We start from the raw sequence: 17646 nt of genomic DNA on the forward strand, positions 1-17646 counted from the left end.
GATTTCTCCCCAAGGATGAGCTGTTCTGACAGCCAAAACACACAGACCAGCTGTACCAGGTCACAGCCAGTACCTACAGCAGGCTGTGTCTGACTGTGGGCAACAATGGACATTTAGGAAAAATATGGGAGCAGATCAAACATACACTGATATTTCCTGCAATTTACCCTGCCAGGTAAATGAACAGCAGATTGCATCAAAATCTTTCTGTTTAAGTGCCCTTTTAATCTAATTGCTTCTTGAACCCAATTACACTTTTCTGACTTTTACTATTATCATTATGATTCTCTAACATCTCATGACAGAGTTTTACATTTAATTATGCACTGTATGGAAGGAATACTTGTCTGCTGTCAGAAAAATGAATTTGATGTTTCTTCTTGCATTGTAAGAAATGGTGAAAAATCATTTGCTATTCAACATTTCCAGACCATTCACGGTTTTATGAGCTCTGCCGTGTTCTCTCTCAGCTATCTCTTTTTCCAGATTGAGAAGAACTAGTTTATTTAATTTCATATGATAGTCATTCCATGCTTATGATAATTCTTGCTGGTTTTCTCTGTTTTCTAATGCTACTGTTACAAATGATTCCACATCTTACATCTTTCGTAAAGATCCAGAGAGTCTTGTTTGAAAGCTGGGCTTGAGTGTGTTGAAGTGAAAACCTACTTATTTGATAAGCTCTCTTTCCTTTATATCATATGGGTATTTTCTCCAGAGGAAGGGCATTCACAGGCACGGGATTTTGCAATCTGTCCTCCTGCCATTATTGCGTTACACAGAATTACTGAACTCACTGTTCTGTTCTAGTGGCACGCTAATGGGCAAAAGTACTGGAGTCCTTTCATGTAAAAAAAATAAATTTCCTCTTATGTACCCAATATATTTTTTTACTTCAATTAAGACAATTTTCAGAAAGCAATATTCACCCTTTTAATACCCTTCTCCACCTTGCAATGTATTAGAAAAACACCTGTTTTCAAAGAAGGTGCAATGAAAAACATTTTTTCTTTACACATACAGTATCAGCCAAAGCTTGGGTTACAAACTATACAAAAGGTAGGTTAGTCAGTAGCCTGAAACAGTGAATAAACATTTCTCTTTTCACTTGTGTATTCCTGGGTAGTCTTTTTGCAGATTTCTACACTATTTCAATAGCTTAAGGGCTATTCCCAAGACCAGAGAGCATCAAAGAACAGAAAACAGTAAATTTTAGGTATTGCACAAAGGCCACAACTCCATTTGTTACCTATTTCCTTTTCATCCTGCCTCAAGAACAGGATAGCGACCCTTTTCATCAAAGGATAGCCCCTGTGCTTGAATTCATCTGTTTGGGAGGCAAAGTTTGAGACCTGCTCAGAACTCTGTGTGTAAAATTGACTTCTTATTTACGCATTCAACTCTAAATATGTTTTTACATTGCATGGAATTACAGAAATGTAGGCTGGATGTGATTTCTAAAGGTCTGGACTATTGCCAGCAGTAAATCAGGCCAGCTAGGCTTTATCAGTTAGTTGCATGAAAATCCTCTATGGATGTAGATTTCACAAAACTCAGCAAATTGTTGCAGAGCTGTGCTAGTCTTCTAGAGAAAACCTAACATCTAATCTGAACCTCCCAAACTTCAATTTATGTTCATTGCTCCTTATTCTTTCCTCTAATACTGCTGGGAAGGGTTCAGTGTCACCATTACTTCAAGTAATCGTAGGCTGTTACCCTTTGGCCTCCTCTTTGCCAGCCCAAACAAGCCCAGTTCCCTCAGCCTCTCCTTGAAGGTCAATGCACAATTAAGTTACATCTTCTGGGTTGATGGGGACTGGAAATTAGGAAGAAATTATTAACTATGAAGGTGGTAAGGGCCTGGCACAGGTTGCCCAGAGAAGCTGTGGATGCTCCATTCCTGGAAGTGTCCCAAGGCCAGGCTGGACGGGGCTGTGAGCAACCAGCAGAACACGTCCCTGCCGTGGCAGGATTCGGAACTAGATGATCCTGAAGGTCCCTTTCAACTTATACCATTCTGTGATTCTATCAATTTCTAGACACAGAAAGCTGACAGTAAGCTTAAGGGTCTCAAACAAGGACAGCTAAAGTCCTGGAGCACTTTATGTGTAAAACTATGCAATATTTCAGCTATGTGAAATATGTACTTGAAATGCTCCTTTTGCCCTTGGGCTGGACTCTATTACCATATGGAAAGCTCAATCTAAGGATAAAACATCCAGGTATTTACAACTGAAATATGGATGTTAATGATACTTTGAATGTATTTTCAAGAACTGTGGCATCTTAAATGAATATGCTTTTATCAAGAAATTGTTTTTAAGCTAGATTTTTGCTAATCTCCAGAAATATGCAGTTTTCCTGGGATACCATACAATGCTTAAAAAGCTCCACCCTCCAAATTTGTATTCAGGAGATCTTAATTTTCTGGCACTGTGAAAGACATTAGAGATTTATTTTTATATTCCCTTTATGAGATGTTTGCCCTCTTAGTACTACTTATTCCCCAAAATGATTCACAGAGAAGAAGAGCACATGCACTCATAGGGCAGTAGCAAGAAGCTTCTGTAGCATGAAACTTTGCTGACTTTGAGGCAGTAAAAGCAGAGTGCAAAGCAAAGTTGTTTCCTGAGTAACTGAAACACAGCAAGCCCTCCCTCAAGGAGAGAAACCAAGCTACCTGCCCATTTCATGAATCTCTTGAGTACTTTTACTGCAGGCCTGGCAGCACTGCCCTGCCTGGACAGGCTGGGAAATGTGTAGGTTTTAATATGCTGGCCCATTGGGACGTGAAGTTTCTTCTGCCAGCTGCAGCAGCATTACTTTTGCCAATCTATCCCTATTACTGCTTCCCAGAAATGTCCACTGTTCTGTCAGGCACAGGACCAATACTGACTGCCCCGTATTTCTATTCTCTTGAACATACATTTTTCTAGAACTTTCCTCTGGACTTGTAATTCTCTTATGGGTAGCAATAAATATAACACCTACCACATGCCCATTTTGTGACTTCTAAATATAATCTTCCTGTACTTCAGCTTACTTAAAATACATGTATAGTTAGTCACAAGCAATAAATCAGTCTATGAGTATTTCTCTTTTTCTGTTTTGCCCCTTTTCTTGTTTGTGGAACAGCCTTTAACACCCTTGCCAGACATGCAGGAGTAGCCTTTATCTGGATGTTCTAGCATTTCTATGGAATGATGACTGTCCCACCCTTTCTAATCCTTGAACTCAGTAACCTTCCCTACTGTTCTTCTAAGAGTTTTCTATATATCCTTTCTTTAAATTCCCTTTAATTTATAGGTCCTAGCAGAAGCACTTGTTGTCCTGTCCTTTGCCTGGAAATCCCCTGGCTCAAAATCCAATCCTCCAGTCAGGAAATTTAATCAAACTTCTTTCCCAGCTCAGCTTCCTTTACTACAACCATAGCTTGGTGTCAGACTGTACTTAGTAGGATTAACAAATCTGCATTGTTCCAGATCTAGGAATATAAAAGAGTTTGGATAGATAGTATTAAAGATTGCTTTACCCCAGTCTGCCACTGGCACATGTATTACACATATGTAACAATTACATATCAATGTTTAACTGAGCATGCACTCCTAAAATGGGACTGTTTCACTGTAGGCCTGAAAAGTTTCAGGGATCAATTTTTAAAGACAAATGTTCAAGACTCTCTTAAAGTAATGCTCCCAATTAAATCTGCTTTGTCTGGTTTAGTCCACAGTAAGCCATAGTAGCACTGCAGGGTTTTATCAGTCACAGAACATACATGATAAAATATTCATAATGTTGTTCACTGTCATCCTATACAACAGGCAAGCCTAAAGGTCCTCTTGTAATTCTCATTCACACTGCCAGATTCAGTTATCATCTGCCGAGTTCTAGCAATATTCAACAGGAAACCATCATGAGAGATACACTGCACTACCACTTTATAAGGTTTATTTTCCCTTGCTTCTCTGAAAAAGGGGTATCAAATACTGACTACTGCCTCCTCTACCAGTTCTACATTTGTATGTACAAGCTGTTAGTATGAACAATTACAGGACATTAACTTTAAAATAAAAAAGAATTAATCTGGTAGCTTACAAATTCTGTTTGCTAATATATTATTTCCTGTTGATTTGAGAATGAATCTGATTTTAAAAAAAACTCAAAGCAAATTTGTTTCATGCTTAATAATTTTTTTTGCCCTCACCATATAAATAGGTATCTCCCTACTATCAAAATCACACAACGTTTCTTCAGGGCTCCACTTCATAATACATATGTTTCTGAGCCTTCTATAAGCTCATTTCATAGTAGAGATTCAATATTCCTACAATATAGAACCTTTTACCATCCTTTTCAATTTCCCTTCATTGTGGTGGCATAAACTAACATGTTATGATAGATTTTTACCTTTCTACACTTCACAGTCCTCATATATGCAGGGCATTGAAAGGCATTTTGGTAGGAAGGACATAAACATATGGCATATGCATGTATGCATCTGTATGAGAGGTGCTTTATTGACAGAGCTGCTTCTAATTATCCCAAGCTCCTCTCTGTTTATGATGGGACTGGTCAAGATTTCCTGCAGTGGTTTTAGACCAATGTAACGAATTGTTTGGGTGATGGGATAATGAGTTCATCTGCTGGCAGAATAAGTTAAGCTGATAAGTGACTTAAGAACACTTAGTGAATTCATAGTGGGACTTAATTTTTTATGTCACCTCTTCTAATTTTAAGAGTTTAGAATTCCAACATTTTCCAGGAAAACTTTGGGATTCCTAGGATCGGGAAGAAAAGGTTTGGAACCCAAAACAATTTTGTCTAATCAAATCCCTATTGCTTACCCATTCCTCCTGGGAGATGCCAAGGCTAGAAACAAGTATATACAGGACAACCCAGGTCACATGTCTTATCCCAGTTTAATTCTACCTCAGAGGGGTTCTTAATTTCTTTGAGAGGTATTAAGTCTATTTACTCCTCTCCAACAGATAGTTTCTTCTTTTTGATTTTTAGATGAAAGAAATTGTTAAAAGCTCATTATTATAATTTTCCCATTTAGTCCAGCAGCCACCTGAGTATATACATTCTTGCTTTGAACAAAAGATGAATCATACAATGGTTTTGTATCCCTCTCTTATCCAGCACTCAGTCAGGACTGCCTGACTGCTACACAGGAAGGACATTTCAACTAGCTCTCATTGTAGTCTTTTTTACAAGAAAAGAGTGTCTCTTTGTATTTACCCAAGCAATAATTGCTTTCTGTATTTTTGTTTGTGAAATTCTTCTGCTTTCTCTCTGCCTTTACTCAAGCATAGTTTGAATTTCTGAACTGCTTTGACTATGAGTGTCCTGGGCAATGGTATCTCCTTCCTTTATTTTGTAGACTGTCCTTATTTCAGAATGGATTCCATTTTTTTTTGGTCTATTAACCTTAAGGAAAAACATCCAACTAATTCCTTTTTACCCCACTACTCCTTCTTCAAATACTTTAGCTTTATCTGCTTTTTTCAGAAGATCTTAAGTCCTAGATCTCTAAAGAAGATACTTGAAACAGAGAGTTTCATGCCATTTTGTGAAATAGCTCATAGCTACTAGCATATGCTAAATGTCAGCCACTATTGCAAGGAAAGTCTCTACAGGAAAATGGCAACAGCTTCCATTGGTTATTCCAAGATTAAATGACATTTAAAGATTTTCTAACTTTTCTGGAAAGCAAATATTACTATTCCTGCACAAAGTTTATTCATTATTGTTTTTGGCTTACATAAGATAAATTTTACTTGGTTTAGTTAAGGTTTTCAAATCTCCAAGTGCCTTCCAGTTTTAAAATTATAATGATGATGAAAGAGATATAATGACTGAAAGATGAAGTTCTTAAGCTTTTAATACAAATGACAGTTAATTCCCTTATTTGTGATAGTTTCTCTCTTCATTATTTTCCATTTTAAATTTCAAAGCTTTCCCAGCTGTGACTAGAAAGCTTTAATGTGAAAGCTGTAAGGAGATACATTACAATTTGGCTCCATTTACCAACTCTGTTCTATTAATTACTTGCTATCCTGATAACTGAGTCTTCCCTTTTGAAAATGCTTACTTGTTCAGAACTCTTTCCTACTAAGTACACCTCTGCTGTTCCAGAGGATGACCAGGGATGTTTGTGCTTCAGCAAAGTATTGGAAGCATAGAAGCAGCCATCTGTTCCTTAGCATGTTCTTTCCCTTAAGCAACCAATTCCTTGTTCTTATGCTCAGAGAAGAATTTGCAATTAGCCCCCAACAAGGCCATCTGGGTAAGGCATTGACATTATCTTGCTTATATTCCAGCTTGTGTATAATTATAAAATTACAGCAGCACATTTTTTTCTGACCACCTGGCTATATGTTCCCTTCAGGATTCCAGAACTGGAAAAGACACTGCAGAAAAGAATGCCTATCATTATTTTACTATGTTTTATTACACCTTTGGGAGCCATGCAATAATTTATGCTATTTTTATTAGAATAAGCCAGAGCCCTCTCAAGTTCACTTTCCCTATGATATGTAAAGGAGTTTTACAATATTGCCAAAAGCAGAAATGAGCCTGTTATGCTGGGAATATATGAGTGGATATACCATGTATTTTTAGTGTCAGCCTTGACTAACGGTGGACACATCAGTTCTTAAGATATGGCAAGAAATCATGTGGGATGGGGAGATGGAGCAGTACTGGGAAGAAGGACTCGGATGCTGGTGGGTGAGGGCTGGCCCTGCCCTGTCTGTGTGTGCTGGGACCCAGAAACCTCCCTGTGCTGGGCTGAGTCCCCAGCATGGGCAGCAGGGGAGGGCAGGATTCTGTCCCTCTGCCCCACTCAGGTGAGACCCCACCTGCAGAGCTGCTCCAGCCCCGGGGTCCCAGCACAGGAAGAACATAGAGCTGTTGGAGCAAGCCCTGAGGAGGGCCACCATCAGTGGGATGGAGCAGCTCTCCTCTAAGGAAAGGCTGAGAAATTTCTGGATTGTTCAGCCTGGAGAAGACAAAGTTTAGGGGTGACCTCATTGTGGCTTTCCAGTACATGAAAGGAACCTACAAGAAAGATGGACAGAGACTAAATAAAAGAGCCTGCAAGGGGGAATAGCTTCAAACTGAAGGACAGTAGAATCAGATTAATAAAAAACTCTTCCCTGTGAGTGGTGAGGCACTGGAACAGGTTGCCCAGAGAATCTTTGGAAGCCCCATCCCTGGAAGTGCTCAAGGCCAGGCTGGGTGAGAGTGGAAGGTGTCCATGGCCATGGCAGGAGATTTGGAACTAGGTAATATTTAAGGTCCCTTCCAGCCCAAACCACTGTATGACTGTAAGATTTGAATACTTGGGTTTTCCTTTCTGATACATTTTCCTTCTTTGGCTATTAAAATCATGACCTGGATTTGGGGGGTTCATTTTCCAAGGTATATCACACATTTATACCATGCAACTGGCATAACATCACCTGCATCTTTGTTGTAAATGATTCTTGGTTGATTTACTTGCTTTTAACTAAAAAAAATTGTATTCAGTTTAGTTAAGGATATTATGACTTTCAGATATTGAGCCAGTATTACAATATTACATTCAAGAAGAAATTTCTGAGGTGTCAAGATCAACAATTTACTAGTATTTTCTTTACATCACACAATAGATCACCAAGTTTACAATAATTTACAGTAATTTAAAACTGTCTGTCCTCTTGTACGATGTTCATAACATCTCCCAATTTATGGAAGAGTTTTAACTCTCTGCTTTTCTCCTCAGATTACAGATTCCAATGGCAGATTTGGTAGTAGAGGGACAGTGCTATGATTCACTACAAAATACAGTAATGAACACAAACATCTTAAAATGCAATATCCTGTTGGTATGATTGTTCTGAGAGTTGGCCAAAAACCTGTATTAGCTCTAAAAGATTTTTTTTTTCAGACTATTAGTAGCAAAAGCATTTTGACTGAGATAAAAATTTCTTGCTTGGTTATTATCAGCTACAAAATCAGGAAAGGAAATCCTGAGTATTTGAAAACAGATCTATGATGTTTTAGAGGATTATCTGTTGTGTCAGTATTTGCACTAGTGAAAAGAAATGCTCAAATGTATTTTTGAAGCTGTGTTTTTGTACCTATAAATCTGTCCATATATAAAGTAGGCTGGAGTGTCAGAAAACCCCACCTCACAATTGAAGAAGCAAACAAACAGCCTCCAAATCAGAACTGTCTGACTGAGCTTGTGTTTGTTTCAGTGTGCCTCAAGAGGCTGGTGAGTCAGCTCTGCCCCTGGCTGCCGAGGCAGTGCCAGCCCTCCCGGCACTCCCAGGGCTTTGGAAATGACCAGGAACTGCCACCAGCCTCGGGTTTCACTGCAAACACAGCTAAATCAGTGCCTTCATGGAACTCAGAGAACACAGGATGCAATTCTGACCAAGTCAATTCTTAGCAAATGAAAAGGAGTAACAACACAAAATTAGGAAAGTGTAAGAGGTAATTTGGAAAGTTTATGTAAACCAGTCTGCTCCTATTTCAGCAACTATGCCTTCTTAAGGGGCAATTTTTTCAGTATACAACTTTAGTGTAACAATAATAATCAAAACAGTTGTAGATTTGCTTTGAAATAATAACAATACAATGCATTTTGTTTCCAAATAAAACAAAATAGAAAGTAAATTTTAAATAAATTATATTTTCATATGAATTTTTGTGTAATAAACAGTGCATGCTCTCACCAGGTGACTCTAGTGAAGTCAAGGGAAATGCACTACACGCAACTGATACAGATTTCAGGAGCATTGGGCCCAAAATACTTTATTTCTTTTAAAAGCCAAAGTCATCCTCTTGCCTCCACTGTTTGTTCCTGCCAGACTGGAAAACTGGCCAGAATACTTCACAGTTAAACAACAAAAATGCCCAGACTGATTATTTTCATCCCCTCCGAACACAAGCCAGACAAATGGATCACATACACATTTGCACATAATCTTGTAAATCAAATATACCCTTGGGTTTTGATATCCCAAATCCCTGCCCTTCACTTACCCAGGATCACTCCCATGACTCATGATGTATGCATAACATTTTCTGAAACCTAAACATGCTGGAAAAACATTGACCTTGCCAAAACTTCCTGATTAAGACGTATTCTGTATCTACTTTTGACAATACTTGAGTGATATTCATTTTAATAAACTGTAATATTTTCTATTCAAAACATTACATCTATTTACACCTATTTATAGGTGTAAACCAAGCAATAAACACAGCCTCCCAAGAGCCTGGTACCATGGATAGCTCCAGCTGCATCAGTGTAAGCATCACAGTAGCAGCAATACCTCAGGAACATTTAAGACAGCTGCTGATTTTTAATGGACCTCTCTTCTTTCAGTCTATAGCAGCATTGGATTTTAATTGCCAAACATAATTGTGGTGATCATGCTCAGTTGTTCATAAATTGAGTTTACCTGCTCGGGGCAGCAGACAGAGCTGTGAGCTTTCCACAGCTCTGCTGAAACACTATTGCTGATGCTGTTGTTTCCTCTCCTGCAGAGTCGAATGGCAGAAAGTTTGCGTCTGTTTGATTCCATCTGCAACAACAACTGGTTTATCAACACTTCCCTCATCCTTTTTTTGAATAAGAAAGATCTGCTGGCAGAAAAAATCCGACGCATCCCCTTAACAGTCTGCTTTCCTGAATACAAAGGCCAAAACACTTACGAGGAGGCAGCAGTCTACATCCAACGCCAGTTTGAGGACTTGAATCGCAACAAGGAGACCAAGGAGATCTACTCACACTTCACCTGTGCCACTGATACCAGTAACATACAATTTGTGTTTGATGCAGTGACAGATGTCATCATTCAGAACAATCTCAAATACATTGGCCTCTGCTAAGAATCCTTGGGTTTAATCTGTTTTCCTGGAGTGATAAAAAAGGGGCTAACCTCTTCCACTTCTAGTGGAAAAAAATTGGGCAATGCTTAATAGCCCAAGGAAAGAAAAGGGGAAATCTGATATATGAACACAGTTCCTCTTATGCCCCCTTAACCTGCTACATCATTTCCCCCAAATATATGTTCTGGAGAGTGAGAGCCTCCTCTCCAAGGAAACCAAACACCCCCAGTGAAAAAAAAAAACCCAACCAAAAACTCAAAAATCCCCAAACAAAAACAAAAAAAGAGATTGAGGCCTAACTCTGTGGAGATGTTTCACCACAGTCACTGCACTTTTATTCCATTTGTTTCATTCCATTTCCTACAGTGGGAGTGTTATCATGTTCTGTGTAAGAAATTACTCTTCATCCAGTTGTCCTAAAATTTTATTGACATAAAAATATAAATCTGGTGAGTGACAGATGAACTTGTTTGCAGGGTGTGGAGCAAAATGTTGTGTTGGGGAGAAAAGCTAGTTCAAACCAGAAGCTACTGAATGAGAGAGTTTAAGCAAAATGCTACTTAAATTTGTAGAGTGGGTATGCACCCACAATATTGGTATCCACAGTCAAGAGTATGTACACATCCATCATGTATGCACATGCACATGACTCTAAGCATATACTATGTACACACCTCTGCTTTACTTTACTGTTTCTCATGGACACCTTGCCTATTAAAGGAATTGTTGGTGCGCAACTGTTTTGTGATTTCCAAACTGACTAGCAGCTCTTTCTGCTCTTTATGGCTTCAAATATGCAGCAAAATTACATGAAATGAATCTCTGAATAGGCCAAATTAAGGTCGGTGTTTCTTCTACTGATAAGGAGTTTTATACATCAAAACAGTCTTCTTTTACATCTTTTTTTGCCAAATCTTGTGGTGTTTCATGAAAAACCAAATTATATTTAAGAAGTAGGTTAGTGTTCCTTTTTTAATACAGATTAAAAAAAAATAAATCACAAAGCAATTTTTTAAATTATTGTTGTAGTGTCTGGATTGCTGAATGTGAAAGTTGCCAACGGACAATTCTGTTCCACTGCTCCAAATACCTTCTGGGTATCGTAATATTGTAAGAGATTTCCCAAGAAGCAGGAGCCATGGAGATTGTGTAGTATATAGCCTCCAAAGTCTTTTTTTGTTGGTTTTTTAAATTATTTTTAAAATGTGATGTGTTATTAGAAGGTTAAAGATGAGCGATATGAACAATAACTAAATGTCTTTATATTTCAATTTAATAATTTAAATTATTTACAGTTTAGTCAAGTTAAGGAAACTGAAGAGATGCAATCCTCAGCTCCAGGTTTCATCTCATAAAGAAACACTACTGGATGGAGTAACATTCCGGCAAAAGTTTGAATGCATAAAGAAGCTCTGTGGGACTGTACTGGAAAATCTCATATGGATTATATAGACCTAAGTCTTTGGTCAGTTGGTTCTTTCCCCTGCCATAGAAAAGACTTCTTAAAGACTTCAGTGTAAAGTTGGTGTGTAAATATATGTTTGATAACTGTAAAGCACATACGTACACAGAGACACAGACACACATGCACACTGGAAAATCACCTTCTACTTTTGTTCCCCTTATGTACTACAATTAGTGCAAGAAATCTCAGCCAAGGGCTCTAAGAAAATTAAAACAAAATGGTTAATAACATCAACATTTAAATTGTCCACTTCAAAAATAAATAATTCAAATGATATTGAACGTGTCTATAGTGTGTTCATTAAGTAGTGTCATGACAGTTAATTGCAAAATACTTGTGATGTTTTCTTCTAATCTAATTTTGAACAAGATATTTTATCCCTGTACTGAAGACATGGGGTCCCTTTTAGCACTCCCTGCCAATTGTTACACCTGAAGAGTAGAGGCAAAAGAGCAAATGAGGCTGTGCCTCATATAAGAAGTCTGTCAAGGCACACAGAGAGTTTTTAGGTCTCACTTGTAGTGAGGAGGTACTGCTGCCTACTTGGGATATTTGCACTCAGGCTGCTTGGCATGTTTACTAAAATCTGTATACAGTAATTGCTAGTACAAGTTCCTCTAAACTTTGCTTACTATTAAATTGCTATAATTTACCTGGGAAGTTGTGCAGTATTTCTAATCTAATTTGCTTTTTACATGTAATATCCAATTATTAGCCAGTTGAATTGTGGAAAAGGTGGGAAGTGAGTCAGGGCTCCCTTTCCCAATGAATGGTTTATTAGATGTGTCTCCTTCACCTCTTTCTTTCATTGGACTGTGGCCATTATAGATTAGGAAAAGAAGTGACAACACCAGCATTCATTACAGCATAGCTTCGAGGTAAGAAAGCTGAATAAAACCAAAAGTGTAGTCAATTATCAGGAGGGTAACAGACACTTTATATTAAAAACCAAATCTTTATTCAACTAAGAAGGTCTTTCTACCATAAATATTAGAAGTGGAGAACCTAGGACATTTTAACAATGGCCCAAGGGGATTTCTAAGGGAAAGCAGCCAGTCCATTCCTCATTGAGTGAAAGCTATCTAGGAAAGGAGAAAAGAAAGTGAAGCACCACCTGTGCTCCTACTTGACTTAAATCAGAGGCATGGGGAGGAACAAAGAAGTAAATAATTATGTTTAAATAATCAAGTCACATAATCACATTATCTGAACAGCAATTTCTTGCTATTCTCTAATAATTGAATTCCTATGATGTTTTTGATTTTAGTATTCTGAGTAATTCTCTGTCTTCTCTCTTCAAGATGTTAAAATAAACTATGTTTTATACAGAGTTTTCTGTACAAAAATTCTGAGTGTATAAGAAAACTGAGGCACAGCAAAGTTAGAACTAAAAAGCTTGTTGGTTGAAGACAGGTGCTGAAATTAAATCCCTTGACTCTTAGTCACCCACCTGGATATATCATGCAATTAAATTTGCATCTATTTTCTCAGTTCTCAGGTTTATCAGTGATGCAGTGCACTGCCACCTGAAAGAGCTGCATTAATACAGCTGGGATTTCACTTCACCTGGGCAACAATGACATTCACAGAAGAGATGTCCCATCTGCTGCAGTAAGAATGCCATCTGTCCTTTCAGCATTTGCACTCTATACAGCAAAACAAGTTTTGAAGGGAAAAAGGTATCCTTAAAGAGTCCTTATCCACACATTTAATTGGTTATGATTTTTCAAGGGTGAAAGAGAGGAGGCACTAAGAGTCAGCAGTGCAATATTATCTCTTGGGCTCTTCCCAAATAGAGGTTCTGGCAAGCTTAAAAATCCATTGCCCCATCCATTCCACCTCAATCTTTGCCTAAAAGGATTAGGTACCCATAAAGGACAGGATAGGCAATGGGTAAGAATTATTAAACCTTTCCAGTGTTAACCGTATCATCATGAAAGATTTTATTTTCTAGAACTATTTTTGCAGTTGCTATTTCTGAGGTCATTTATCATTGCATAACACCCTTGTCACTAACATTGTCAAGTATTATATATGTCAACTAATTGTTTTTACAGAGAGGAAGTTTTGCTATTAATTTCTTCAATGTTCTTAATTTTCTCCTCCTGCTGGCCCTTCTCCCTTTTCTATCCTCTACTGAACACATATATCTATTTTTGTCTTTCTTCTGCCCATTAATTCTTTTCACTAAGTTGTTGTTTTTTCTGGAAATGTTACTTCTCAGTGTTCTTCCAGTCTTTATGCATTCTCTCACATTTTGGTTTTTAACTATCCCACAGTTCCTGGAAGATACTGGGACACATCCTTAAATTTAGGAATCAAAAATACTCTGTAAGTGGATTTGCTCAAAATAACCACATTTTCCTAAATTACTCCTGTTTGGAGAAAGACCAGGTGGCCTGGCATAGAGTTAGCTGGAGTCACTGATCACTTCCCCATTAAAACCGCTACACTTCATGCCAAGGGCATGTACAGCTTCTGTTCCTTTTTGTCTAGCACAGAACACATTGCTTTATTGGCCCTGCAAATTACCTCAGCTCTAGAGAACAGCACAAATCGAGCTGTGGAGTGCTGCAGGAGTTGCTGACCTCCTCCAGCTGATCCAAGGTACATCCTATCTCATTATCTGGATGTGAGGTGTAGAAGTGAATGCAAAGAGAAAGACAGACAGTTTCTTGGCGAGCTGAAAAGGGATGAATTACCAAGGAGAGACTATTTCTGTATCTGTAATATGTCAAATGAATTATGTCAGGCCTTGTGACTCTTACTACTTATTGGAAAATATTTGTGGTTATCCCTGATACTTCCCCAAATTGTCTCATAGAGAAAAGTTTTGCACCTTTTCGTTTCTCTTTTAAGTAGCCCTCTGTATGTGAGTCTGTTCTACACTGTCACAATTCTGCTCCAGGATTTATCTGCCAGCCCTTAAATACAGGCATGTATATATTTTTATAGATACATTATATTTTTATCTAAATAAATGAAATACATGACTCAAAAAACCCACCTTTTCCAAGAGTAATTACTCAGAGCTGCTTTTACAGACTTGTTCACAAAATTGTTCACAAAGTAGTTTGGCCCAACATATTAATACCCTTCATATGAATGGAATTATTGGAGATTTTAAAAAGGATTGCTTACATGTAAAAATACATCTTTAGATTTTTTTAGAATTTATGTACAGTTAGCAAGGCTGTAAACATTCATTTAATTCTTTTTAAGCATCATTAATGAAACAATTTATCAGACAATATACTTTGCTATGAATTTAAACAGTATGGCTTTTTAACTGATAATTTCTATTGAAATTTCAATTTTATAATCATGATTTTGATCAACTGGAAAAGAAGTTTAAGACTTATGTTCAGATTAGAACACCTATGAGACTAATGCACTGTGATGAAAGAAGGGACAAAGTGAAATTTTAATGCGAGATTCTGAAATACCAATTCAAGCATGCAGTCCACAGAATCTCTGTCTCCAGCAGGTAGCCATAACTTGCATAAGACCTAAGAAAGTTAGCTAAGGAAAGTGCGATAAGCAAAAATAGACAAGATACTGCTTTTAAATATGAGTTTCAAGGGAAACTGAATAAATTAAATCTGGAGCATCGGTGAATTTACCTGATTTCTTCTCTGCGTTGTCTACTTGAACATTTAACTGCTTAAAAACTCCTACCTTGAGGTAATTTTGCCAGCCTGTCAAAAATCTGATGGGTGTTCTTCCGACAGATATCTACTGGATCATCCAGGAGCCCAGCAAGGGCAGAAATGATTCCACTTCGTATTAGCCCTTCCCTAAAAACAACAGTGGAGGACAGATCTTACACAATATAATAAAACTTGTATATATTTGAGATATTTAATCTAAACTGCTCTTCTTTATGCTGCATCTGTCTGAAAAAACTTAGAACTCTGTTCTTATTTCTCACTGAAACATCACTTTGGAATTGCACCTACCTGCCAATACTATGCAAAGCCATTACAGAGAGAACTTCTGTTGTTTTCTGCCGGACAGTTTGGTCTTGATGCACCAGCAAAGTCTTCAGGCTATCCAAGAATCCTATGAGACATCAGAGTTCCTTTTAACATTTCTTACCTCCAGCATTAATTTGAAATTATTCAATCATTCAAGCAATATTCATCATTTATCACACAATTTGAAATGCCTCAGAATTTTCAGCTTGTCCTGACAGTGAAATTCTAATTGTCATATCTCAAGAAAGGAAGAAACTTTCCAATTTTAAGGCCTACTGCCAAAAATGTCATGCTACAAACAAGCTCCTGACTCCTTATCAAGTTAAATCCTAATCCTGCAAATATAAAGTGACATAACTCTAAAAATAAGCCAGTAGAGCTACTGATGTCTTTAGAAAAGCATGTTTTTGCAGGGTTGACACTCACTTGTCTTTTCTTAGCAGAAATAAATGTGGTGAACCATTAATGATTGTGTATACACATATGGCACTGACCAAAGCCAAAAAACCTAACAACCCCAAACTAACAATCTCACATTGCTTTGACAATCAAACTGTTCATCAAACACTAACTAAATAAATTTTAAACATGATTAGTCTCTTTTATGGGAGGAAAACAATACAAAGGAAGTAAATGGAGAAAAAAGCAGTAGCAAACAAGGATTTTTTTCTGTGTTACCTAATGAGCTACCTGTGTAGATGCACCACAGATTGCTAAAAATTGCAAAAATAAGCTTGTGGTTAAGGGCTTTTTTTCCCCTCCAATATCAAAACTCAGGATTCTTCCAGGCTTTTGAAATAAGTGGTGGCCAGATGTAGTCCTTATGAGTATGATAAATTTGGTTATACTCCTTCCTTTTCTAATTTCTCATTGAGTTCCAGGCAAGCAAGTGATGATGTGATGGGGTTATAACTTTGAACCAATTAAGTGTGGTTTTTTTTAATTAGCATATGATAGGAATTAGCTAAAATCAGAATAAAGTCTGGGGACATGGTTTAGTGGTGATCATGGCAGGGCAGAGTTAACAGTGGAACTGGCTTATCTTGGAGGTCTTTCCCAACCTTAACAATTCTATGATTCTATAGAAATAAAAGTTCTGCACTACTTTTGTATTTTTTGGGTTGATGAAACAGTGAGCCATTGATGAATCCTAAAGTGATGATAATTCTTATAATAACTGTCATGTATATGGTATTATAATATTTTTTACCTAAGGTAAAACAAACACGAAATTTTTCCTGGGCATCTTGTGTCATCAAAGACATTATAAGGAAAAAGTAATGGAAGAAAGCAAAGTGGGGCTCCCTCCTCATCCTGCCCCACTGTGTCAGAGCTAGTGAGAACAGATCACTCACCTAATGCTATTGCCTGGTAGACTTTTTCTGGATCATGGACCAGGTCGCAGAGAGCCATCAGCGCCCGCTGCTGCGTCAGCAGCTCGGGAGACTGCAACTCCTCATTGAGTTTAGGAAGGGCTCTCCTCCCAAAGGCCAGAGCAGCTTTGGTGGGGTCTATATCAGGGGGGAGGTAGGCTGAGATACGAGGTTGTGCCATCCTAAATCTTCCTGAGAAAGATTCTCCCTATCCCTAAAATTACTGCAAAATGGCTGTACTTGGTGACTGGGCAGATAATGTACCATAAAGCCACCGACTGACTTTAAACAGTTCTCTGCGTCCCCAAGGAGCTCTTTTAGCAGATATACACTGTCAGGAAGCTGTGAAAGAGGCTGGAATCGTGCATCATCAGCACTAATGTGTGCTCATCTGTTGAATTGTCTTAATCTGGTTTAATTCTTACTGAACACTGCAAAGAAAAGAGAGAGAGAGAAAAAGCTTAAGATTTCAATGAAAGATGTTAAATTTGATAGAGGGAATGCTTTTTAAAGGGTTCGAGTGGTGCAGCCCAATGCCCAAAATCGGAGGGAGTCTCAAAAGAATAAAATTAAAGCAAAGGAAAACGAAATACCTCTTTTTTTCCCAAAGGAAAAAAAAAGCATTTTTAAAATGGATCTGTTTAAAACCTGCCCTCAGAATTCGGTAACGTTTGATAGAATACGTGAGGGCCGACCCCCCCCCCCCTCCCCCGCCCTTCCCTCAGGACGGAAAGCGCCTCAGCTGACTGAACACTACGACCTCCAATATTGAAAACTGCTAACAACAAAAACAAAACCAAAAAAAGTTAAACCAGCCTCTAAACAACTCCACTTCTCCCTTCAAAGCAAACGAAATAAACTAAACAATCGAAGGCGCCGTGTGCCATTACCGAGCCCCCGGCTCCCGCCCCTCAGCGCCGGCCGGCCCTCAGGCGCGCGCGTG

The 17646-nt window shown here is 38.1% G+C and overlaps 2 protein-coding genes across 3 annotated transcripts in view; one reads left to right on the forward strand and one right to left on the reverse strand.

Moving 5' to 3' along the window:
* The window catches only part of GNAZ (G protein subunit alpha z), a 59327-nt gene extending 47698 nt beyond the window's left edge, over positions 1 to 11629 (forward strand). For both annotated transcript variants that reach the window (XM_058851828.1, XM_058851827.1), the window contains one exon: positions 9544 to 11629. In XM_058851828.1, coding sequence (XP_058707811.1) covers positions 9544 to 9888 — 345 coding nt within the window. In that variant the 3' untranslated portion in view covers positions 9889 to 11629. The remainder of the gene's footprint in view (positions 1 to 9543) is intronic.
* The window catches only part of RSPH14 (radial spoke head 14 homolog), a 78802-nt gene extending 61918 nt beyond the window's left edge, over positions 1 to 16884 (reverse strand). Inside the window, exons 1-3 of the mRNA XM_058851781.1 lie at positions 16686 to 16884; positions 15313 to 15415; positions 15032 to 15150 (exon numbers count right to left, since the gene is read on the reverse strand). Of these exons, the coding sequence (XP_058707764.1) occupies positions 15032 to 15150; positions 15313 to 15415; positions 16686 to 16884 (421 nt within the window). The remainder of the gene's footprint in view (positions 1 to 15031; positions 15151 to 15312; positions 15416 to 16685) is intronic.
* Positions 16885 to 17646: the final 762 nt, after the last annotated feature.

The sequence above is a fragment of the Poecile atricapillus genome, chromosome 16, assembly GCF_030490865.1.
Source record: "Poecile atricapillus isolate bPoeAtr1 chromosome 16, bPoeAtr1.hap1, whole genome shotgun sequence".
Classification (NCBI taxonomy): domain Eukaryota; kingdom Metazoa; phylum Chordata; class Aves; order Passeriformes; family Paridae; genus Poecile; species Poecile atricapillus.